This window comes from Oryctolagus cuniculus, chromosome 16 (genome assembly GCF_051225735.1).
Source record: "Oryctolagus cuniculus isolate XC-2025 breed Fujian yellow rabbit chromosome 16, ASM5122573v1, whole genome shotgun sequence".
In the NCBI taxonomy this organism is placed as follows: Eukaryota; Metazoa; Chordata; class Mammalia; order Lagomorpha; family Leporidae; genus Oryctolagus; species Oryctolagus cuniculus.
In genome coordinates, this window is record NC_142882.1 from 50,582,225 (window position 1) to 50,606,929 (window position 24,705).

Sequence of the window (24,705 nt, forward strand, 5' to 3'; positions counted from 1 at the left end):
AGAGGAAAAAAGCCCAACAAATGTTGACAAGCACCTCTTCTTAGATCCTGCAGGGAACTGAAGTCATGGGAGAAGCCGCTGTTCCCTGCCTGCACACACGGGACGCGGAACCACGACTTACCACAGGTAGAGCAGAGGGCAGCACATTGCAGGGACCTCAGCCAAAGGACAATGGAGGAGTGGCGCAGGGGATGAGGTAAGCACTGCCTTTGTGAGCCCCATTGGGTTCTCAGGGGAACACCTCTCCCCCCCTCCCCCCGCTCCGGCACCTCGCACAGGGGGCCGGGGAAAGGGCCTTTCCGACATACCCACAGTGCCTCTGTTCTTAATGAGGCTGCCCAGGAGGAGCTGTTTCACCTGAGCCCTTGCACACCTGGGGCAGGGAACGAGCCAATGCCAGCCTTCTGCAGGTACCTTGTTTACCCTAGCAGGGAAAACCCCAAAGAAAACAAGCAGAAAGACTGAGAAGTACTCGTTAGGGTCACGGGCCAAGGACACGGGCTGCCCACACGACGGAGACCTGGTCACAGGGTGACAGAGTCTTGCCATCCCCACCCCAACAGGTGCAACAGGGCTGGGGCATGATAATAGCAAAACACAACTGGGAGAATTCTGCATCGCAGATAGGACTTTTCTGTTTTTAAGATTTACTTATTCTACTTGAAGGGCAGAGGTAGAGAGAGGGAATGGCAGAGACAGAGAGAAAAGCTGTTCCATCTGCTGGTTCACTTCCCAAATGGCTGCGACGCCAGTCCAAAGCCAGGAACTTCTTCCAGGTCTCCCACGTGGTTGCAGGGCCCAAGCGCATCCTCCATTGCTTTCCCAGGTGCATTAGCAGGGAGCTGGATCAGAAGTGGAGCAGCCAGGACTTGAACCAGTGACCATATGGGATGCTGTTGCTGCAGGTGGCAGCTTAAGCCACTACGCCACAGTGTCAGTCCCACAGATGGGATTTAAGAAAGCCTGAGCTGGGCTTTGTGCTGGCAGTGAGAATGCTATTTAGGACTTTCTCATCTCACATTGCAGGGCCTGGGTTCCACCTCAGGCTCTGGCTCCTGATCCCAGCTTCCTGCGAAGGTGGGCCCTAGGAGACCGCAGTGACGGCACAAGTAGCCGGGTTCCTGCCACCCACGTGCAAGACCTGGGTTGAGTCCGCAGCTCCAGCTTCCGCCCCTCTCCCTGGCTGTTGCAGAAACTTGAGGGGTGAGACAATGGATGGGAGCTCTCTCTTTCCTTCTAGGCCTCTAAAATAAATAATTTTTAAAAACTAAACAATCAAAGAAGTATCCAAGGAAACCCAAAGGCAACAGGGCCATCCAAACCAAGGACACCGCAACCCACGGTACAGGTGATGAGTCCAGCCTAACCCCCAGCTGGGTGACAGGACACCTCACTGTAGTGGCCCATTTTCCCCCAGTTGCTTTTACGCAGCATGCCATGTCAGGCTTGTGACAAAAAATCATGGCACACTAAAAGCTAGGAGACACCGTTTGTAGAGATGGAGGCTTGGCTCGGACTCAGAGGTGCTGTAATGATCCGACTGGGGATTTAAAACACGCATGGCCAATCTGTGGTGGGTTCTCGAGGAGAAAGTGAACATGATACTATGTAACAAGTGGAGAGGTGGGAACGCCAAGGACGCATCAGAAGGAAAGGCTGGAAATGAAAAACTCCCTAAGGGAAACAAAGAACGCTGAAAGGAAAATGCAAGGAGGGAAAAGTGTGACAATTACAAAAGGTGTAACTTACAGGTAAAATAATGCTAGAAAGAGAGAAATGAATATTCCAAGAGACAGTCTAAATGTTAACTGTTAAAAGACATCATAAATAAAAGCCAAGATGCAATTATATGTTTTTTTTTTTGTTTTGTTTTGTTTTTTTTTTTTTTTAACAGGCAGAGTGGACAGTGAGAGAGAGAGACAGAGAGAAAGGTCTTCCTTTGCCGTTGGTTCACCCTCCAATGGCCGCCACGGCCGGCGCGCTGCGGCCGGCGCACCGCGCTGATCCAATGGCAGGAGCCAGGAGCCAGGTGCTTTTCCTGGTCTCCCATGGGGTGCAGGGCCCAAGCACCTGGGCCATCCTCCACTGCACTCCCTGGCCACAGCAGAGAGCTGGCCTAGAAGAGGGGCAACCGGGACAGAATCTGGCGCCCCGACCGGGACTAGAACCTGGTGTGCTGGCGCCGCTAGGCGGAGGATTAGCCTAGTGAGCCGCAGCGCCGGCCGCAATTATATGTTTTCTATGAGAAGCCCAACTTAAAGACATATATGAAAAGTAAAGAGATAGAGAAATATATACCATACTAGCCTTAATTGAAGAAAGCTATTTTGATATGAGAGCAGTAGATTTTAGAGAGGGGAAGATTATAAAGGATAGAGGAGGTGTTATAAAAAAAGATTAAAAGGTCAATTCTCCAAGGGCACATTAACAGTACCTAACACATATGTACCAAACAACAGAGTGCCCAAATGCATAAAGCAAAAACTGACAGGACTGCAGAGAGAATATGAGCATAGAGGAATCTATTATTTACCTCTCAGTAAATGACAGAGCAGGCAGAAAATCAGTAAGGATATAGTTGAACTAATAACATTATCAATCAGCTGGATCTAATTGATTTCTATAGAACACTTTGTCCAACACCAGCAGAATACACATTCTTCTCAGTCTCACCCAGAACATCCACAGGCCCCTAGGAGAATTGGTACATGTGACCCTCCTCTTTGTCAGTTACAATGCACCATGTCACAGCCTGAGACAGTTAAGTTCAGTCATACATGTGCACTTCCCCTGAGCCAGCCACACCAACCCACAATGCATGGATGACTCCCCAGTGGTACGGAGACTTCCATGTTGGGACACCTTGGTATAGGATAGGGGTTGGATAAAAGGCTCACTCCTGCCAAGTCACTTCCAAATGGGCCATGATGCTGGGAGCCCAGGGTGGGGCTGCCATGCCCTGCCCCAGGATGCAGAAGGGCTCATGTGTCCTCTCCTAACTTGCCACATGTCCAGGTGTAGGCACCTGCTGGACAGGGAGGGCAGCTGTAGGAAGGATAAGGAAGGAGAGGCCATGGGGGGTTGGGACAGCAGGGGCCAGGTGAGCAGAGGCTGAGAGCCCAGGGAGGCAGCGAGGCAGAGGGTGGAGGGACTGCACACAAGCTGAGTCTCCAATTCTCCAGTGCATGTTTCGTTGCCTTATTGTATGTCACTAGCAAAAGAGAACATAAAGCAAAATTAGTAAGAACTGCCATAGGAGAATTACAACCTGAGTACTGTCCATTCAGGAAGCCACCTGTAATGCTGTATTGAAATCTTGCCAGTGCTTGTAACTCCATGCCTTCTCATAGCTGTACCATGTCTGCTTTAGATTCTCCTGGGTATAAATTCTAAGGATAAAGTTTTGAGCCATCTTATTCAATTCCCTTTCAGATCATAGCAATGTCCCTAGGTCCACCTCACACTCAATGGCTGTGGTGGCCCAGGCACTCTCACTGGCTCTGTGCCTTGGCTTCAAGGACAGGACCACTGCCTGCCCTGCAGGGGACAGGTGCATCTGTGATGTTCCAGTCACACAGGGAGTGCTGTCCATGCAAAGCAAGTACCCTCAGCTGTTTTTAGGGGCTGTATTAGCTTTTCATGACTATAATGAAATACTCAAGGAAACTAACTTCATGAAGAGACAAGGTTCAGTTAGCTCACAGTCTCAGAAGTTTAAGTCCAAGATGGGGCAGCCCATTGTTTCGGTCTCTGATGAAGGCAGCAGGTGGCAGTGACACAGAGCATGTGCTGAGAAAGGAGCCTGTGGCGAGCCAGGAAGAAGAGAGACCGGCTGGGACTGGCTCCACTTTTATAACCCTGCCTCTCACAAGTAGTACCTTCAGGGAGCATCCTCCAATGACCTAGGGACCTCCCACCAGGCCCCACCTCCTAAAGACTCCGCCCCCTCCCAATAGCACCCCACCCTGGGGACAAAACCTTTAACACATGGGTTTTTGGGAGACATCCAAACTAATATTCAAGCTGTAGCAGGAGAAAGCTCAGTATGTAGAAAGCCACATTTCATCCATCAAAGCAATTCAACTGAACAACTCAAATCAATGCTATTCAACAAAATGTGCAATAAACCGGGGTGGCACGATTTCATCACAAAGGCATATTAGCCCAACACCACCATCCCACACTCCTGCCATTGAGAACCTATGATAACTCAATAAAAACCCAATGAGGCTTTGTTCCCACTGAGATTTCACCACCAGAATCCAGGGAGCAAACCACAGTTGGTGCAGAGCGCTGGCAGCAGCAGCAGGTTCAGCTGAGGAGGGGTTCCCCCATGGCTGATGGTGAATAATGCCACGGCGACTGTAACACAGGGAAAGAAATCGTCATCTGCAGCGTCAGCGCCTTCTGAGTGGATCCTGGAAAAACGAAAAGCCTTTTCCTTCTGCCACCTTCCTCAGTTGATTTAATGGCCTGGGGCTGGACTTCAGGGGTGGGGACAGAGACAGCAGAAACTGGATGAATTGGTTTTGTTCCCAAAAGGGAGGTAGAAGAGGAATCCAGCCGGAAGCTGAAGGCTGCATTATGGAACAATGGCCAAGGGATTTTTGTTTTTGTTTTTAGACAATTATGTCTTGAATTCAGTGTCACATTCTATGTTGCTATGGTAACAGGATGATATGGAATACTGATGGAGATCACCATTCTTGACCCCAGAAATTTCAGAATGGAGGTGGGGTAACAATGGCTTTAGGAAACAGAAGAGAATTAAGTCCCTAGATTCTGCAGATCCATAGGGCTATCCTAACCTACAATGAGCTAAGCTGGCAAGGGTGGCCAGCAGCTGCCATGAGCAGCCATGCAAAGCCAGAAAAGGATTAGCCTCGCCCAAGGACAGGTTTGAGCCTTGCTAAGTCCCCAGGAAGGAAGTCCGTGGCATGTTCTGTATGATAACAGTGTCTCTGTGTACCTGGAGCCCTTGGCCCATGGCAGGTCCATGGTGTTAATGTGATTGGTGATGCCTTGGGCCATCTGGGGTCACCTTGACTTCTAAGGGCTGCAGACTAAAGTGAGCCACGTGACTGACCCCAGTGAGAGCCCTGGGCATGGAGGCTTGCATGGGTTCTCTGGCTAGCAATGCTCTGTGAGGAGTGGCTGCTGTTCCAAGACTGTTGGGAGAGGCCCATGGAAACTCATGGCCTCTCTCTCGCAGACTCCTGGCTGTGCCGTTTCCCTTTGCTGGCTTTCAGCTCCAAATGTGGCTCTGAGTTGTAACTGCAAGTACACGGCTGGTTCTGGGTTCTAGGACTCATCAAAGCTGAAGGTGGCCTTGGGGACCCCCAGACTACAGCTTGTCTCTTCTCCCCGACCAGGTGAGCACAGAGAAAGGAACAGAGGTGTCCCCACCCCAGCCCTGTACCCCCAGATCGTGGGACCCTACCCTGCCCTGAAAGGGATGTGACAGGGGAGTGCTCAAAATGAACAGGATGGAAGTTTTACCACCAAATTTGGACAGGTAGAGTGATGAGGCCCCTGGGAAGTCAAGTCAGCCTGAGGTCTGGAGAGAGCCAGCCCGATGCTTCCAGGAGGAGTTAATGACAGGAGTCACTGGGGAGGCCTGTCAATCTTCCCACCGGGAGGCAGCAGCACACGCAGTGCATGCTGGATCCTCGGCTTTGCCTGGTGTCACCCCTGAGCCATCACTTCAGCAGAGGCTTCAGCAGGTGGGAGGGTTGGAGCGGCGAGGTTGTGGGCATTGACGCGTGATGCAAAGAGAGTCACACTCTGTGCCCAGTCCCCCCGAGTCCCTCCCACCGCTTCCTCGGCCCCACAGCCCCAGTCTTTCTCCCTCCAGAGCTCTGATCAGCCGGCCATTTTCCACTGGCCATCACCGCCAATGCTCTTTGTATCTGGGGCACTTCCCAAAGTGCTTTCCTCTGAGGGATTTTCCATTCCCACTGTCCTCTAAGGTCACCCAGGAACGGGGCTGCAATGCGGTCATTGTCCATTTTCTACTTGCACACACATGCCAGCCTGGCCCATCCGTAAACACAGGACAGGCTAGACTTTTCCCTCTCCTGCAGCTGCTCGGAAGGAAGAGACACTGGGCTGACGTGGGGAAGGTGGGGAAAGCTCACCTGCACCTGTCCCAGCCGACTCCACAGACCAGCTGTGATGGCAGCCACCAGGGGACCATTCCCAGTTGTCAATGGGGGCAGATGGGCCACTTACCAAATGGGGACCACTTTAGCCTATCGATAGAGGAGGAGGTAGAGAAGAGAGCAAGAAAGACTGAGTGAGTAGAATAAAATAAAACAAAACAACCCACAAAAAACCCTGTTATTTGTTTTCCCTATTTTAAAATTTGCTTTGGATTGCCCTGAACAGTCAGGTGAGAAGATCCACCTGCCGGCTCCCCTCCCCAAGTTGGCCGCCACTGGGCTTTCGTTGTGCTTCTGCAGTCCCCCTTAGCTGCCTGCCAATTTAACAGCCTCCAAGCCCAGGGGTGGGCAGTTGGGACCCGGCTCAAGCAGTTAAGAGTGAAGATTTCCATGGGGCTTGAGGAGGCTCTGCAGCCTGGTGGGCACGGGAGCCACTAGAGGGCGCCTAAAGCCCACACGTGAACAGAGCCCGCCCCAGCCCACTGTCGGTACTTGGGGCGGGTTTCCCGTCAAGCTCTGGATGCAGGGCCCTCTCAGGGCCCAGGAAGAGATTCTAACTTTTTTACCCAAAATAAAGAAATTAATGTCATTCCTCTGGATTATATGCATCTTTATACCAACACAGTAGTAAAACATACTTTCACATACACATGACAAAGACACACATGCACACACATACACAGACACACAAGGATGCCTCAAAAAGTTCATGGAAACGCACATTTTCCAATATGCATGGGTTTCAAAATTCTTTTGCTTCAAAATAAACATGTACATTCCATATTTTACGAACTGTGTGCCGGTGTGCTGGGAACATAAATGCACAGAGGGGCCAGCGCCGCGGCTCACTAGGCTAATCCTCCACCTAGCGGCGCCGGCACACCGGGTTCTAGTCCCAGTTGGGGCGCCGGATTCTGTCCCGGTTGCCCCTCTTCCAGGCCAGCTCTCTGCTGTGGCCAGGGAGTGCAGTGGAGGATGGCCCAAGTGCTTGGGCCCTGCACCCCATGGGAGACCAGGAGAAGCACCTGGCTCCTGCCATCGGATCAGCGTGGTGCACCGGCTGCAGCGCGCCAGCCGCGGTGGCCATTGGAGGGTGAACCAACGGCAAAGGAAGACCTTTCTCTCTGTCTCTCTCTCTCTCACTGTCCACTCTTCCTGTCAAAAAAAAATAAAAATGCACAGAGGAAGGGACCGTGCAGGGAGAGCATCCAGGGCCTGAGACACACCCACGGCCCTGCCCACTTTCCTGTATCCCCTTTGGAAAGCACATCCGAGGTGTCAGTGACGTGGAACACCAGCTCCCAGGGGGCACCTGCCCTCGTGGGCATCTTTCAGGACGTACACCTGCATTTATGCACTTGATGCAAAAGCCCCAGTCCCAGCCACACGGCCTCTTGATTTTGCCTCTAGTCCCCACCGCCTCTGCTCACTGTCCTCCATTGTGTCCTGCCCGTGGGCAGGGACTGGGTCTTGTGTGTCTCCACGCCTGCTGCCAGGTCGTGGGCTCATTGATTATGCGACTGATGTGGGACGAAATAGGCAGGAAGTAAGTTTAGGACTGCCGAGCTGGAAGTCACCAGCCCCCATGTGAAAGTCTATCCTCCTGCTTGTCGATCAAAACACCCCCTTTCCGAGGGTGCACCTGCTTCACCCCGGACCTAAGAAGAAGATATCATGCAAATATAGATATGGAGCTCCACGTAGCTTGTGGGAGTGCCACATATTTCCTGGGTGGTTTCATACCTGCAGAGGCCTGGAGCTAGCTAAGGAGGCCTACAACTGTGAGAGTCTCTCTCTCTCTCTCTCTCTCTCACACACACAAACACACACTCTCACTCTCTCGCTCTCTCACATTGCCAGTCACCCTCTCTGCCTCCCATCTCCCACCCCTTCTTTCTGGCAAACCTTCTGGCCCACTGCCCAGCCATGATCGGTACCTGTGTGGGGCAACCCATGCTCACATCTGTGTGTGTGTAATGTATTTTCTTTCTCCCTTTTTGAATAAAATGCACCTTACATATATCAGCCCTTGTCTTTGTGCGTGAAAAGGACCTGGAGTAAAAAAAAAAAATAAAAAAATCGATAAGCCTGCCCACTCACCCACATCTTGATGAATGGATGAACAAAGTTGCCATTGAGGAGGCAGTTACTACTCAGTGCCATGGCGACCTGGCCTGGCCACGCCTCCTCCCTGTCCTGTAGCCTAAGATGGCCTAGTCCCGGGACAAGAAATGCAGAAAGTGCTGTGTCCACAGCCCAGAGGGATGCCTCTTTCTCTGTCAGTCTCCCCAACCCCGGCTCACCCCACAGCAGTCAAACTCCAGGTCCAGCAGGCGCTGCGGCTCCATAGGCTAATCCTCCTCCTTGCGGTGCTGGCACACCGGGTTCTAGTCCCTGTCGGGGCGCCGGATTCTGTCCGGCTGCCCCTCTTCCAGGCCAGCTCTCTGCTGTGGCCCGGGAAGGCAGTGGAGGATGGCCCAAGTACTTGGGCCCTGCACCCCATGGGAGACCAGGAGAAGCACCTGGCTCCTGCCATCAGATCAGTGCGGTGTGCTGGCCGCAGTGCGCCGGCCGTGGCGGCCATTGGAGGGTGAACCAATGGCTAGGAAGACCTTTCTCTCTGTCTCTCTCTCACTGTCCACTCTGCCTGTCAAACAAACAAACAAACAAACAAAATGTGGGGAGCAGCCCGGACTGGACTGAGTTACTGGAATTAAGACTTATTCTATGCATCTGCTCTCCCACAATATGGCGCTGGGAGAGAAGTAAACAGCTTCCGCACAGCTGCCTCCAGTTCAACTGATAAACTGTAGGACTTGCTCCTGATTGGAGAGCAGCGTACTCGGCGTGTGGGCAGCCGAGTTGGGATTGGCGGAGGAGGACTATAAAGGAGGAGAGAAACGGCATGCACCGGGAATATCTATGGGGAACATCTAAGGGAACCCGTGCAGCCCCCGAGAGAGCCGGCCGGCGGTGTGCCGCTCCCCTGCGGAAGTGGGGAATGCGGCCAGGGGGAGCTGCCCTTCCACGGAGGTGGAAGGGATAGTAGCCAACCCGGGAAGAACCAGCAGCAAACCCGGGGAGGGCCGAGCAGATGAAAGAACAGCGCAGGGTCCTGTGTCGTTCCTCCACGAAGAGGGGGAGCGACATAATGGTGCCGTGACTCGGATATGAAGCCTAGGCAGGACTTAGTGTCGTTCCTCCACGAAGAGGGGGAGCGACAACAAAACAAAACAAAACAAACAAACAAACAAACAAACCAACAACTCCAGGTCCAAAACAACATGGCACCTGCAGAATGCAAGGTGTGTTTGGAGATGGGGCGGCCAGGCACGGCCCCGCCTCCAGCCCCAGCGCCTGCCGCCTCTGAAGCGCCATTCATCTGGGGTTTGCAGGAGACCTCCTGTCTTCCAGACCCTGTCTGTGCTTTGTCCCTGGTCCCTTCTGGGCTGATTCTGAGGGGGCAGGGAACATGGCATCGTGGTGCACACTGGGAAACAGGGCTGCTCCCAGCATCAAACTCCACCCGAGCCAAAGAAACAAAAGGGGCCCAGGGCGATGCCAGGGCCGTGTGGATGACTCATGGGTGGGAAGCCTATGGTTTTTCCTCCTTTTCCCTCTGGGTCTGCTGCCAAGGCGCTTTCATGGGTGGGAAAGGGCTCTGCCCATCAGATTCCATCCTTGGGCTCCCGTGCATCCAGCCCTTGCTCCTCTGGCCAGCCATAGGCTTTTCTAGAAGCTTATAAGGGGCTGCTCTACCATTGCAGTAGAGGCTGGGGCTGTGCCTAGCTCATCTAGACCTGTGCCAGCCAGCCAGGTGAGACCGGGGCAGGACTGTCACATCACTGGGCTGAGGGTAAGGGTTCCAGACAGCGCTCATTAGTGAATGGGCTCAAGGGGGTCCCTGACCTCTGAGAGCCATCACTGCAGGCACAGACCTCCGGCGTGGCTTGCCTGGAACCTGCTCTGGGAACTTGAACTTGGATTCACCTTAGCCTAAGCGCAAAGGTATGCACCTGGACAGCTCCCAGTGCCTGAGGCGGGCAGACGCCAGCATAGGAGAGGAGCCTATGGGGACCTCTCTGGATCCCCCGGGAGTGCCACGGGACCCTCACTCCAGTGGGTGGTGGGTATCTCCACTCTCGCGACACCTGCAGCCCAGCAGGCAGCGTGGCCCTGTGTTGGTGAAGGTGCCCGGCTGGTGACAGCGCTGTGAGACCTGTGTGCTCACCCTGCCCCCCAACCCTGCATGGGAAATTGCAGCTTTTCCAACAGCCACACAAATACCCATCCCCACCACGTGCCTGAACATTGACAAATCCATGGGGAAACTAACAGCTGCTCCAGGAAGCGATAATTAGATGAGGAGGGGGATAAGGCCCCCCAGTACAGAGGCTGTCACTGCATTGGGGGGACTAAATCCAGCGTGAGGGAGGCCTGGGTAGAGGGGCGTCCCGTGAGGCGTGGGGGCCAGGACCCCTGCAACCCGGGGCAGGAGCACGTGTGTGACCTCCCCTGGAAGCGCCACAAGGCCTGGAGCATGGCCAAGTTCACAGACAGATCCTCCGGCTGAACACAGCAGCGCCTTGGTGCCCGGCTGATGCTGTCCGAGGCGCGGAGTACATTGCTTGGAAAGTGGAGCGCGGTGTGGTGTCCCCCTGGGGTGCAGGACAGGGACGCAGGGAGCCAGAGACGTTGCTAAACCCCGCTGGGCCTTTTAACTCTCTCGGGAGCAGGGGAGACTTACCTGATTCCTTCCAGACTAGCTTTCACCTTCCTCCCCTTTGCAGAGAACAGAGGTCAGTGCCTGGGTCACTCAGGTGTGGGCACTCTCTGGGTCTACTTCTGCCCCAGCTGCTTGGTTTCTGTAATTAAGGGCAAGAGCGAGAGTAAGAGCGAGACAGAAAGAGAGAGACTGCCTTAAGTTGTAAAATCAGGGAATAGCCACCCACTGGACCAGGTCCCAGGAAAGCTAGGAGCTGCTTCACTACTTGTACACAGGTTTTGCCTGGGGCCAAGCCACACTGCTGGGTTGAACCAGGCTTCTGGAGAACAGGTGTTTCCATTGTGCCCAGGGCTCCTGAGTGCCCGCCAGGTGTCGCTAATGACTCACATTTTGGTCCTGCTGGTAGCACACACCTCCTCAGTCAACACAGACTCATTAAGTAACTAATGAGAATTATATGCTGCATTGAGTGCTTTGTAGATTGAAATTCCTTTCTGGCAGGATTGTCTTCAGGACAAAAGATGATAAGGTGCAAAAGTAAGGGATGGTCTCAAATGTTCTTTCCCATAGCTGGAGAGTTTGCCTGGGGGCATTTCGAGGTTGTTTCGAAAGTCTCTCCCTCGACATCTTCCAGGCACATTGTGTCTCCTGTGGGCTCTCCAGCACCTCCAGAATCTGTAATGATAAAACTGTAATTCTGCATTGTGCAATCATTTTTTCCAGGAAGGAAAGCTGGAACGAGGAGGCAGCCACTGAACGGGTCTGTGCCGTCCAGGTTGAAGGCATGGCTGGCAGAGGAAGTCATGAGCCCGGGGTGGCCCTGTGACCACTTGTGAGACGTCCTCCTGCCTGTGGCAGCTCACTGGCCCTTGTTATAACAAAAGACTGGAAGATGAGTCTTCAGCTGAGTGGGTGGGAGGCAGAGAGGCCAAGACTGGGCGGCCCACTGACTTGGCCTTGGTGAGGGCCCTGTTGGCTGCACCCCAACGTGGCCTCATGGGGGGAGTGTGTGAGCAGCAGACACATATGGCAGCACAGGAAGCCAGAGAGGTTCAGGGTTGCATTTCTGTAACAACCCACTGGGAACTGACCAGGGGCCCGTGAGAACTATATTAACCCCTTCCAAGGCTAGCCCCTCCCATGACCAAGCCACCTGCTCTAAGCCGCAGCTCTCCAAAGTTCACCTCGTCTCACATCACACTCTGGTGGGCCACACTTCCAACATAGGGGCCTACGAGACCACATCTAACCCACATCCAAATGCTGCCTTAGGTGGAGACACAGAGACAGAGTTCCCATTGAATGGTCCACTCCTCCAAATGCCCACCATGGCCAGATCAAAACTGGGAGGTGTGAACTCAACCCAGCTCTCCCATGTGGGTGGGGATCCAGTTACTCGGTCATTACCACTTTCTCCCCAGGTCTGCATTAGCAGGGTGCTGGAGGCAGGAATTGAACCCAGGCATGCCAGTGTGGTTTGCAGGCGTCTCAGCCTCTAGGCTAAATGCCTTCTCTGAAGCTTCTTTGATTCCTTCCACATCCTGAGCTGGGACTGCTTCCAGCTTGCGTCTGGAGGTTTGGAGCATCATTGTTTACCTTATGTCAGCTGTCAATCAAAATCGTGAGTTCCTCCTGCCCTCTGGCTCAGAGATTGACTTTGACCATGATGAAATCCCAGAAATGCATGGGGTTGAAGGTCACTGTGTGACATCCAGATTACTGCTGGGTTCCGATTCAGGCCTCTCGGAGACTTCAAACCACACATGTCCCAAACTAAGCTTTTAAAAAATATATATTTATTTAAGTCAGAGACCTCTTGGAGGAGTGGCCAGGAGGGGGCTTCCTAGAGAGGCAAATCCCAAAGGGGCTGGTGGTGGTGGGGTTTTTAAGTACAATTTTGGGGAAAAACCTGACATTCATTCATTAGTTATAAAGTGGGGTCAAAACCCATCAAAAGACCTGATTTTAATCTTATTTGCTCTGTCTGGCTTGTTCACGATAAAACAAAAACCCATCTGAAGGGTGGTACAGGTAACTTGTTTTCACAATAAACTGAGCTGAGGAGGGTGGAATCACCACTCCCTTGCTATTCTCAAGATAAAACTGGAAGCTCCCAAGGAATGGGCGGGCAGGCACTGTTGACCTTGCTAAAGATAACTCTTGGGGGAAGCAGCGCTTTGCACCCCCAGTTTTCATCAGGACCAACCTGACTGCTTATTAACTTGTCTGACTCCTCACCTTCCTCCCCTAGAGGAACGGACCCTAACTTCTGTTAGGGGTACGGGACGGCAACCACTCTGGCTTCTTCAAGCCAAGTAGGGAACAGCAGTCAAGACAGGGTTTCCACAGGAGGTGGCCTCTTGAGGGAGACGCAGCACCAGCTCGCAGAAACTGCTTCCATCCCAGGTTTCGTGTGCCTGGCCTTCTAGAATTTCAGTTTCAAGTCTGGAGAAAACGAATCTAACAAGCAGATTATAGACACAGAGTCTAAAACAAAGGACAGAGTCATTATTAGAGGACCTAAGAAAGTTTTCCCCATGCATAGAAACATAGAAGCTGACAGGGAGGGGCTTGATAATAACCAGGTGGGTGTGAAGGCCTTGCCAGGTACATATGGGTCCAGACCTATCTGTCTCTTCACATGGGGTCCTGGAAGACATCATTAGGGGAGCTGTGAAGCTCCGTAGGGAAGGCACCCTGTTGACTCCCACTACCTAGCTGGCCTGGGAGGAGAGCTGGCCTGAAGAGCAGGCAGGTGGCATTTCTACAAGGAAATTCACAGTTCTGCCTGCAACATTACTGCCCCTAGGCCATCCCCGCAACAGCAGTGGCTACTTTGGAAGCTGGGTCGAGTGAAGGGCTTTTCAGCTTAGAGCCAACAAGATCTACAGCTCGGACCTGGGCATCCCCCGACTCCAGGGCAGTTCTGTTTCCAGTGCCCCAGCTCTCGGCTGGCAGAGCTGCCAGGGCTCTCCATGACTGCTGTCTGTCGAAAGCCCTGGCTTTCCACATCAGAAACCAATGCCGCCGAACTGAGCCCTCCCTCAAAGCTGCTACCTCCAAGGTGGCTTCCTTTCTGGCTTAGAGCAAGGCTTGACCTGGTCCCACTTCTCTCTGACTTCCTCCACCTCTCTCCCTTCCCTGACTGGCTGTAGCCACACCAGGCTGCTGCTTGGTCCTTAAACCCCAGGTGCACCCTCAGCACCTGTGCACCTGCTGTTCCCACTGCTTGGAAAGCTTCCCTCCCCCCTCCCCGATGCCTGTGTGGCTGCTTCCCTGACCTTCTTCAAGTCTTCCCAGCATGACTGTATTAGTCTCCTGGGACTGCTTTAACAGAATACCAGCCATGGCATGGCTCCAAGGAGAGAGTTCACCATCTCACAGTCCTGGGGGCTGCAGGTCTGAGATCCTGGAGTTGGCAGACTCAGTCTCTCTCTCTCTCTCTCCCCCTCCCTCTCCATCTCCCTCCCTCTCTCTCTCCTTGGCTTGCACACCATTGTTTTCATGCTCCCTGGAGTTCTCCCTGTCTGTCTGTCTCCAAATTTCCCCCTCAGTAGAACTCCAGCCGGACTGCATTAGGGCCAGACCTAGTAATCCTTCTTTAACTTGAAGCCACCCATCTCAGAAATGGCCCTAAACTTTGGTACTGGGGGTAAGGACTTCACATACAGATTTTTCCTGGCGGCTGGTGGGGTGGGTGGGAATACCTTAACCCATAACAAAGACCTTCTGGTGACCTTGTGGTTCCACACGTGCTGCCTGTCCCAGCTGTTGCCTCTTCAGAACCAGCCGACGCACTCCAGGCCCTGGATGGCTTTGCCCTGTCTGTGGTCTATCCCTGTCGTTTGCTCACAGCCCCGTGAAGACAGGCACAAGTGGTTCTTTTTTTTCTTTTTCTTTTCTTTTCTTTCTTTTTTTTTTTTGACAGGCAGAGTGGATAGTGAGAGAGAGAGACAGAGAGAAAGGTCTTCTTTTTGCTGTTGGTTCACCCTCTAATGGCCGCCACGGCTGGCACGCTGCGGCCGGCGCGCCGCGCTGATCCGATGGCAGGAGCCAGGAGCCAGGTGCTTCTCCTGGTCTCCCATGGGGTGCAGGCCCCAAGGACTTGGGCCATCCTCCACTGCACTCCCGGGCCACAGCAGAGAGCTGGCCTGGAAGAGGGGCAACCGGGACAGAATCCGGCGCCCTGACCGGGACTAGAACCCGGCGCCGCTAGGTGGAGGATTAGCTCATTGAGCTGCGGCGCCGGCCCACAAGTGGTTCTGTTCTGGGTTGTTCAGCTGTCACTTGGAAGAGTTCCTGGCATATATTAGATGCTCAATAAAATGTCAGGTGAAGCGGATGCAGCCTGTTGTGGACGAGCGTTTACTTGCCGCCACCATGGGGCAGGAATGGAGGTAGATGGCAGGGGAATTAGCTACTTGTTCTGCTTAAGGAAGAAAAAAACCAAAGGCTTGTCGGTCAGGCTCTGGTGAGCTGGCCCTCCTTCCGGCTGCTCCTGCTGTTCTGCCTTACAAAGGGGGCTTTGTGTCAGCTCTGGGCTTGGAAGGACGGGCAGGCGCAGCCTTTGTGTTCGCACAGCAGCCACTGAAGGCAGCCATGGAACTCCTCCAACACGGAGGGCACCCCCACCCCTTCCGCACGGACCCCCCAAACCCTGTGTCCTTCTCAGGCCGGTATCAGGAAAGGCCGTGCGGGAGCTCTGAGCAGCCCTTCGCCCTCCCGACTGCGACAGCGCTCAGCCCCACATCAGTTTCCCGACCCGGCAGGCTGCAGCACGCGCCCTCGTTCGGAGGAACCAGCCGGCGCAAGGAAGCCATCGCTTTGTCTCAGCCTCGTGGGGAGACCTGGGCCACTTCCGAAAGGTCGCCGACCCCGCGTGCAGCTCCCTGTAGCGCGCACGGAGGACGGACCCTCACTCCCGCAGCGGCCCCCGGGGGAAGAGACGCTGCAATGACCTTGTTTGCCCGGAAGGGGGAGCAGGAGGAGAGCAGTGCAGAAATTTGCCCAGGTCCCTGCAAGTCCCAGGGTGAAGTGATCATTAACTGAAGGTGCCAAGTTCCAGTCTTCGTGGGAAGCCCTCAGACGTCCTCGTCTTATTCCACACCCCCTGCTGGCCTCAGTGGCATTTCATCCTCCTCTCTATGAGCTGAGAAGCAGTGGCCAAGAGCAAATGAGAAACTCACGCCCGTCTGCCAGCTCTTGAGAACCAGAGGTCGTTCCCCACTGTGGGATGCATGGGACCCACCGCGGGGATTCAGCTAGGGGCTCGGTGCCAAATGGGGTCATCCCAGGGAACTCTGGGGCGGGCCGTACCTGTTGGATAGGCAGGGAAGGCGTTCTGGATGCCCCGGGTTGAGTGGTGGAGAAGAGACTGGCTGGGCCCGGGGGCTGCGATCCCCTGTCCCCCCCGCAGGGAGCCGGGAGCTGCAGCTGGGTGGCGCCCGCTGGCTGGAGGCCAGCAACACAGGGACAGCCAGGCAGGCCTGGGGGTGCTGAGTGCAGGGGCTCTTTGTATCTCTTGCGGCAGTCAGCCCTGGCAGGGCTGCGGAGTCAGCATGGGGAACAGGACGGGAAGGGGCGAGGTGGTGCCTTCCGGCCTCCTCCCACGGCCTTTTCCCTTCCAGCTTCTTCTGAGGCCCAGCCCAGGTCAACTGAATACAAAAGGGGCACAAGCAGTTCTTATTTCCTTCATGTGTGAGGTCACTTGACAAAACCCCATTCATTCGTGCAACCGCCGAGCTGCACCGGTCTTCTCGGCATTGTGGGCTGGAGGGGGCCCCAGACACCCCCACCCCACCACCACCACCACCACCACCAGCAGCAGCATCCTCACCCGATGATTGAATTGCTGGTGGGATGTAGGTCTGTTTGCATGGCTTTGAGGGGGAAGAGCTCTTTATCCTGAAAGCAATCCTGGAGGCCTGGCCTCCTCTAATGAGGGCCAAAGTGTGTGTGCATGCACACACATACACACACTCACACACCCTCTCCAGCCTGCCTTCAACACTTAACACCCTCAAAGGCTCAGTGAGGCTTTCAGTGGATGCTGGAACGTGCTGTGCTCAGTGGGCACTGGTTTATCTCCACTAGAATACTGGTTGCAAAGGGTACCAATTCTTTCTTGAGGGCCTTTGCCCTGTCTCTTTGGCCCTGGGCAGGTAAGCAGAGAGAATAAGAGGAAGGATATTCAGGGTTGGTTCTATAGCTTGGAAGGAGCCATTGAAGGGGTTTATGCTGGGAGAAACGTGGTGAGATCTGTGAGTGAGGAACCATTTCTTTTGATGGCAGTTTCGGACACCGTATTGGGGGCAACAGAGAGAGAGGACAGCAAAGAGGGAGGTCACTGAATGGCTGGGGTCCCAGAGAGCCAGGGACTGGACTCATGCAGGGGAGTGCGGACACGGATGGACGGGGTGGCTGGTGAACTTGGTAAGCAGAGGGTTTGGTGAGGAGTCATGAGTTTCCGGGACTTGAACTTGGCCGGGGGTGGGGGTGAGGATGGCACCACACACCACAGAGGCTCGCTGGATCAGAGGGTGGGATGAGTCCTGGCTCCTGCGCTTCAGGTCCAGCTCCCTGCTAATGTCCCTGGGAAAGCAGTGGAAGATGCCCCAGGTACTTGGGTCCTTGTCACCATGTGGGAGACCCAGATGGACTTCCAGGTTCGTGGCTTCAGCCTGGCTCAGCCCTGGTTGTTTTGGCCATTTGGGGAGTGAACCAGTAGGTGGAAGATTTCTCTCTGTCCTTCCCTCTGTCTCTGTCACTCTGCCTGTCAAACAAATCAATCGTAGAGAGCGAGCCACTCGCTGTTGACCCACAACTTGGCAAAGATCTTGTCCCTGTGTCTTAAGTCCCTGACATGGGCCAACTGTGGCCAGGCTTGAGTCTCCCTGTGCCATTGTTTTGATCAAGGCTCTAAGAACAAGGTGACCACTGAAGGGATTGTTTTTTTTCTCCAGATATGATAATGTTCACTCCTGTTCTAACTCAAAACAGAGACTCTGACCATGCACAGACCACGTGGGCTCCTCCAAAGTCTGTGAGCAGGAAAGGGGACCCCTGATAGTGGAGGTGACCTCAGGCCAGTCGGCACCAAGGAGAAGTGTCCAGCCGGGGGTGTGTGGTGTCCCTAGGCCCCTACTTGGAGTGTCAGAAACAGCCAGAGGCGTCAGCTTCCTAGCGCACACCCTGCAAGGCAGATGACGGCTGAGTACTTGGTCCTTGCCCCTGACGTGGGAGACCCGGCTTGACTCTTGAGCTTCTGGCTTTGGCCTGACCCAGCCCCAGCTGCTGAGAACACTTGGGGAGTGACCAGTGGATGGGAGATTTTTTTTTTTTTTTGAAGATTTATTTATTTGAAAGAATTGCAGAGAGAAAGTCAGATCTTCTATCTGCTGGTTGACTTCCCAAATGGCCACAACAGCCAGGGGTGGGCTGGTCTGAAGCCAGGAACCTCTTCCAAGTCTCCCATGTGGGTGCAGGGGCCTAAGCACTGGGGCCATCTTGCACTGCTTTCCCAGGCCACAGCAGAGAGCTGGACTGGAAGAGCAGTCGAGACTTGAACCAGTGCCCATATGGGATGCTGGCGCTGTAGGCAGTGGCCTTAACCTGCTATGCCACAGTGCTGGCCCCTGATCTCCTCCTTAGAAATAATAAAAAAAGCTCACTACAGAGACCCTGCCACAACCCACGGAGAGGGGTGGAGAATAAGGAGTCCTTCTCCCAGTTCCCTCCCAGAGCTGGAGCTCAGGGCCTCCCATTGTCCAGCTCCTCCAGCATGGCTCCTGACTCGTGGAAGGCCCTGCAGGGTCAGCCCCCGGGGACGGAGGGATTAGGAACGCAGGACGGGAGCAGCCGAGATCAGCGGTGCTCTTGGCTCTGCTCCCAGCAGCGGGCTTAGGGGCCACACCCTGTGCTCCTTCCCCGTCTCTCCTGCTTGCACAGAAGTGCCACTTCCTGGAGGTCACTCACAGCGCAAGAAAATGGTGCCCTTATCAGGACAAGCTCTCTGCATGGATGGCCCCGGGCGGCTTCATCCCGCCGGTGGGCGCTGTGCCAAGACAAGGGGAGTGGCACGTCACCAAGGGTAGCGCCCCAGGGCTTATCTTAGCTCAGGCTCTGTCCTGCCTCCCCGATCGATCTCAGTGGCTTCTCACCAGGAGGTTTTATTTCCCACTCAGTGTCCCCGGCCTTCACTGAGTGCTGTTCCATGTCGCCTTTGTCCCAAGCCCCAGACTGATGGCGACGCCTTGGCCTGAACGGCAGCCACCAGAACACTCCCTGGTGTCCTTGAACTTCTCAGCTGCTCTATGCACCTGCAGGTCTCCTGATGCCAGGGCCACAGTGTCCCTACCAGGCTCGGCGCGTTTCTCGGTATTGGAGCGGTGGGGAAGGGGGGATTCCTGGTCCTATTCCAAGTGGGGCGAGGCCATGACAATGGTTGTGGGATCCCGAAATCTCAGGATGCAATGGCCAATGTGTCCTATCTGGGTTCTGCAGGAAGCCAGTGGCAGAGCGATGCAGGCTTCAGCGGGCTGCCTTCCAGCTCTCTCAGTGAGCAAATTCTGGGCTCTCAGCACCTGCTCCCCAAAACACAGGTCACCTGACCCACAAGCATCACGGATCAAGCAATGAGGAGGCCCAAGGAGTGTCTTTACCATAGTCTTATATTTGGAAAAGCAGTTAAAAAAAAAAAAAACACTTGAAAATACAGATAAGGTAACCGTTACTTGTATGTGTTCACCTTATATTGCTTGGCCATTTTTACATATTAAGTTATTGCTTGCTAGCTTCGATGAATACACAGCACGGTCCTATATACAGAGGCAGGAAGTGTGAAAGATGGGGGGGGGGACTGTTCATGGCAATGCTGGTAACTCCACAAAAGCTTCATATTCACCAGCTCTTTCGATGGTGGAAAACTACAAGCGTAGTCCCTGAGAAGTTAGGTAGACGCCCTGATCGGGGGTTTCTGTCTTCTAATCGTTAACGCAAGCTGACTGTGTCACAGCGGCCCTGGTGAACGAGACGGGAGAAGGCAAGGCTCCTCGCTTCAGGTCATGGATTTCATCCCAGTTTTTAATAACAGTGTAATACGAATACAATAAATAGGCTATGCAAATAAATATTACTCTGCTAGAAAACGTTTAGTATATACAGCTTTGCTTTACACAGTAGTACATTTTCATCATACTTTTTGGCAACGTTTAAAAGCCTTTCCCACCCCGCTACCAGTTTGAAGCAAGACTGGTGTGCTCGCTAGTAAGCAGGCTGAAATTTTAAGGACATGTCTGTAAAACTTGACAAGAAATCCTGTGTGGCAGACTGCGTTTGAATGTTTTCGCCCAGGTTCTCAGGAGCAGGGACTCCTTGTGCCGTTGAAGGAACACCTGTTTGGGATTTGTGGTCCACACGCCGGCTCCAACAGGACTGCAGGGCTGGGTTCGGGCAGCAGAGAAGGTCCAGCCCCAGGGACCAAGAGTCATCACCAGCTACCTCTTCTGTGCACCTGTTTCTCCCGCACTCCCAGGTGAGCGTGGACTGGCGTAGCATCCTCTCTCTACAGATTCGGAGGTGTCGCTGTTTTTTTAATGATTCCAAATTCAATGCATGTTCCACACTTACCCCCTGTGGTCTAGGAAAATGAACTTATTCTAAACATAATCAAAGATACTAAAAAAAAAAAGTGAATGCTAGTCCTAATATTTATCCCTAAAACCACTTGGCAATTATACAGATTGTGTAACAACGACTGGATTCAAAACACAGTAGTCTGTGGAACACCTGCGAATGTGTATGGGGAACCTTAAAAACAGAAATTGGAAAGTTACAATTTTGCCTATGGGAGCCTGTGGATGGTTGCCCAGTGCCAACTTAGAAGCAGGGCTAGTTTGTGGATGAATACAAAGACCCTCGGGGCTGCCCATGGTTGTGCTGTCACAAGCATAGAGATGTAAAAACCCAAAGGAGAGCCAGAAAAGTGCTGAGTCATCCAGGCCACCTGCTGAGTCAGGACAAAACCTTCATGGAAGAGGCCCATACCGCAAACAGGGAGCCTGGGAGCTCTCCTCCCTGATGGCCTGCTCTCAGCTCGGCTTCCTTAGAGAGAGCTTCCTGGGGAGCATCACCTGCCCCCACCCCCTGAAATTTCTGAGAGCTGCTACTTGGGAAATAGTGGAGACAGTGGACACATTCCAGAAAAGATCCAGAGATTTCAGACATTCAGATGGCGGGCTAGGGGTGGGAGGGGCAGGGGAGAAGGCAATCTCAACAAAACGAAGTCCTCCCTTGGGCTTTGTCATCCTGCAGGCCCTATGACAGTGGCTGGAGGGGAAGCTGTACTAGGGCCACTTCCACCCCAGCCCGCGTCCACCCACGCCGTGCGGGATTGCTGAGATGCAGCAGGTGACAAGCGTTTTGACATGAAGTACGTGCAGCCCACTCTGGCCAAGTTGCACGTCCGCCCTGTGTAGGCAGCAGGTGCCCTGCGGGAGCAGTTGCTCCCTGAGAACTCCACTTCTCCAGGTGGCTGGCTGTCTACCTGGAGCAGGGTAGGTCTAGTGCCGAGGAAGAGACAAACTCTAGAATGTTGAGGCGACACCAGAACGGCCTCAGCTGATGGACTTGTCCCTAGCATAGAGAAAGGACAAGAGCAGGTAGGCACAGGTCACCCTCACCAGCTACCAAGGGCAGGATGCAGGGAGTGCTGCAGCAGCTGGGGTAGGGGGTGTCTCCTCCCCCAGGTCTCCAGGGCTCTAATCTCCAGCAAAACCTGGTCCCTTCCTGTGGCAGGAAGCGGATCTGGGAGTGGCCAGTCCTCGGTCCTACAGGACTGAGTATGACATGCTGGCCCAGTCTGGGTCTCTCTGAACGTCCCACGGAAGATTTCCTCCAGGGGGTTCCTGCTGGCGCTATCTGAAGCCCCAAGAGCGGCATGGCTACAAACGGCCTCAGAGGGCACAGGGCCCCCATCAGCCACGAAGCTGAACGAGGGGCTGGCGAGACCAGGAGCAAGCAGGTCTGTGTGGGCGGGTGGGCAGCCGAGAGAAGAATGGGGGCGTGGAGAGAAGGACGCTGAGGGTCCTAGGTGTGGACAATGATGGGATCGAATACCAGAAGCAGGGCCCTGGTACCTTGGCAAAGCGACACAGCTGTAGCTGGCACAGGTGGATTCCGACACCTGCACACACGGGCTTGCCTGCTCATTTGCAGCGTATGGGCAATTCTCCAACCCCTCCTCATCCTGTTTGCTACCAGAGTCCCCGCTTGAAACCAAGGGGTAGCAACAAAGACTTAAAGTATAGAAAATCTCTGTTGTGGCTGCGAGGCGGCCACAGGACTTGGGGGGGTCTCTAATGTGAATCAGACACCACGATGCATCTGGGCACTTTATGTTTGCCAAAGACCAGCAACCCCTGCTGGCGTCTTACCTCCTCCTTGGACAGAGTGCTAAGTGCTCCCTACAGCCAATGGCCCTTCGCCCTGCTCCCTGCCAGCTAAGCTGATCACAAGCCATACTGGGGGCAGGGAGCCCGCCCGAAGTGTGCAAACCACTGGGCACCCTCAGGCTCAAGACTGCAGGCCTGACTCGGCCCAGCAGCAGCTGCCGCGTGCCCACAAGGGGTCAGGCTCTGTGCTTTTTCAAAACCGTGTTCCGCCTGACACAGAGAAGAGCCTGCTCCTTGGGGTCAAGAAAATCCCCAGGAACTCAACACTGAGTCCGTTTTTTAGCGATGACTATTTTCTTCCTTATTGGCAAAGCAACTTAGTCTGCTTTGCCTGGAGCTGCGAGTCAGTTGAACAGGAACTAAATGCACCTGCGAGCAGACGCTGCGATGTGATTGTGGATGCAAAGAGACGCATGCCTTGGCACTGCTCAGCGGCACGTCAGGGCATGGGTGCCAGCAGCCGGTCCGCACTCACCCCTAGAGACAAGCAGCTGTTGGTGCTGTCCTGGGTTCAGCTGGACAGAGCCCTCTCCTCCCTGGAGACCTAGAGACACCATCGCTGTCTTTAGGTGGCCGAGAGGAGGACTCTGAGAGTTTGTAAGCAGGAAGTTTGCAAGCCAGGCAAAGTGAGGGTGCTTGCTGCTGTACGTGGGCGGCCCAGAGATGCCGGGGTAGGGTACGTCGAGACGTGTTTTCCTGTCTTCAGTCGAAAGCTGGACTCAATCAACAACGTGATCATAAGAAACCCAGATTTCTCCATTTCAAGACAGCTCCTGATGCTCCATCTGCCCTCCCACCCCAGGAGTGGCACGGAGCAGCTTCTCTTCGTGGTCACCCACGGCGCACGCTGGGGCTGGCTTTCCTGTGAGTGTCTCGTGGGGCACTGATAAAACTCAGCAACCTCGCGCCTCCCAGCAGAGCGGGTGCGGCCGTCCCGGCAAGGGGCTGGCGGCGCTCACAGCCGCGGCTCGATCCTGTGCGAGAGCTCAAACAGCGCCTGCTGGCTGTCAATGACGTACAGGTGGTGCACGTAGGACTTCAATTCCTGATGCTCTTTCGGAGACAGGTCGCCTCCTGTTTGTCAGAGGAGAGAAGAGGAGGAGCAGGAGGTGATCAGCGCCTTGGGAGCAGCAATGCCATCTCCAAACACCACAAATCCCCCAGTCAGGGCTCAGGGCAAACCCCAAGGGAGGCTGTCACGGGTCTGAGTCCCAGAGGTGCCTTGGTCCTAAGGTGGAAATGCTTTCCAACCCAGGCTAGATGTAAGCAGACTGGAGAGATCTTTTGCTGCTGTTCCTGACGTCACACACTGTCCACAAGCTGGGTTATGAGCCCTCCCCACAGGCGGGACACCGAGCACGGTCACAGCCAGCGAGTGGCACAGCCAGGGCTCAACATCAGGTCCCCATGGCTCTTGTGCCTATGGTCTGAGTTCCCACACTGCGTGGCCATGTACAGCATTTGTCTGCACTGGCTCTTGTACCTCGGTCTAGACAGCTAGAAATCACCCACAGATCATCTATGTGGCCTATGAGCACAACAGGTCATCACTGTTGCTGTTACTATATTTTTGGTCAGTGCTTTAGTGCCCTTGTTTTGGAAAAAAAAGAGTCACGGGCCATTTGCATCAACAGATGCCACGAAACAGAACGCAAAGTACAGCAAACAGGCAGAGCAGGTTCTGAAAGTCCACTTCGAAGGACCCAGCCAGGATTTCCCACTCGTGAACCCAGGGCAGGCAGAGGATCAAGGGGCCACAATGGGCTTCCGTGCATGCCAGGCAAGCCCGTGCAAGCCCGTGGACCAAGGTCAAAACCAACAAAAACCCAAGGCAGCTGAGGCATGGAGCTACTGGCCAAACTGTGCATGGCGGGACAACGCAGAGGTGTGGTGCCATCAGCTCCTCTCGCTCCGTGGGATGTGAGGCAGAGTGCAACACGGACACTCAGGCGGACAGCATCTTAGGGTAGTTTATTTTCCTCTTGCATTTTATTGTCACCTTTCTCCTGTTCTTTCTGACAACTGCGTTTTATGAGGAAATCGCTTAAGACCTGTATGTCACGGGTGGCTTCACTCCTTGGTTTTATGGAAATAAGGCTTCCAGCTTTGAGCAGTAAAGGACCAGGAGTTATAAGGCTTTTTCATCTCCCCTCTCCCTGCTGCTTGGAAGTGACCAAAAAGCTGTTTGTTTAGGCCATGTTTCTGAAATGCACAGAGGACCTGATCCTGGTTTGGGAAACAGTGGTTTGGAAAACCAGACGCTACCAAAGATAATCTTGTTGTTACTTTGCAGGCCTCAAAATAACAGCCCAGTGAACAATGCCAACCACGGCCACGGACTTTATAATTTACATGGGACTTGATTAAC

At 54.0% G+C, this 24,705-nt stretch overlaps 1 protein-coding gene and 1 long non-coding RNA gene across 16 annotated transcripts in view; both read right to left on the bottom strand.

Annotated features, from left to right (window-relative positions):
• Positions 1-2,563: 2,563 nt before the first annotated feature.
• LOC127492595 (uncharacterized) lies at positions 2,564-16,504 on the bottom strand. 11 transcript variants are annotated; one of them, XR_016222538.1, is made up of 6 exons: positions 16,204-16,504; positions 11,275-11,562; positions 10,909-11,026; positions 8,099-8,213; positions 6,138-6,251; positions 2,564-3,211 (listed from the first exon to the last, which is right to left on the bottom strand). It is a non-coding gene; the product is annotated as an uncharacterized LOC127492595 (long non-coding RNA). The 11 variants fall into 11 exon arrangements; XR_016222530.1 differs by lacking the exons at positions 8,099-8,213; positions 11,275-11,562; positions 16,204-16,504 and adding exons at positions 3,703-3,802; positions 4,276-4,418; positions 11,114-11,248; XR_016222533.1 differs by lacking the exons at positions 8,099-8,213; positions 11,275-11,562; positions 16,204-16,504 and adding exons at positions 3,703-3,802; positions 4,257-4,418; positions 11,114-11,248.
• Positions 16,505-19,538: 3,034 nt separating this feature from the next.
• Positions 19,539-24,705, bottom strand: part of RAPGEF5 (Rap guanine nucleotide exchange factor 5) — a 250,077-nt gene continuing 244,910 nt past the window's right edge. For 4 of the 5 annotated variants that reach the window (XM_089315364.1, XM_051852807.3, XM_089315365.1 and 1 more), the window contains one exon: positions 19,539-23,411. In XM_089315364.1, the coding sequence (XP_089171490.1) occupies positions 23,293-23,411 (119 nt within the window). In that variant the 3' untranslated portion in view covers positions 19,539-23,292. The remainder of the gene's footprint in view (positions 23,412-24,705) is intronic. The other variant, XM_089315368.1, reaches the window with a different exon arrangement.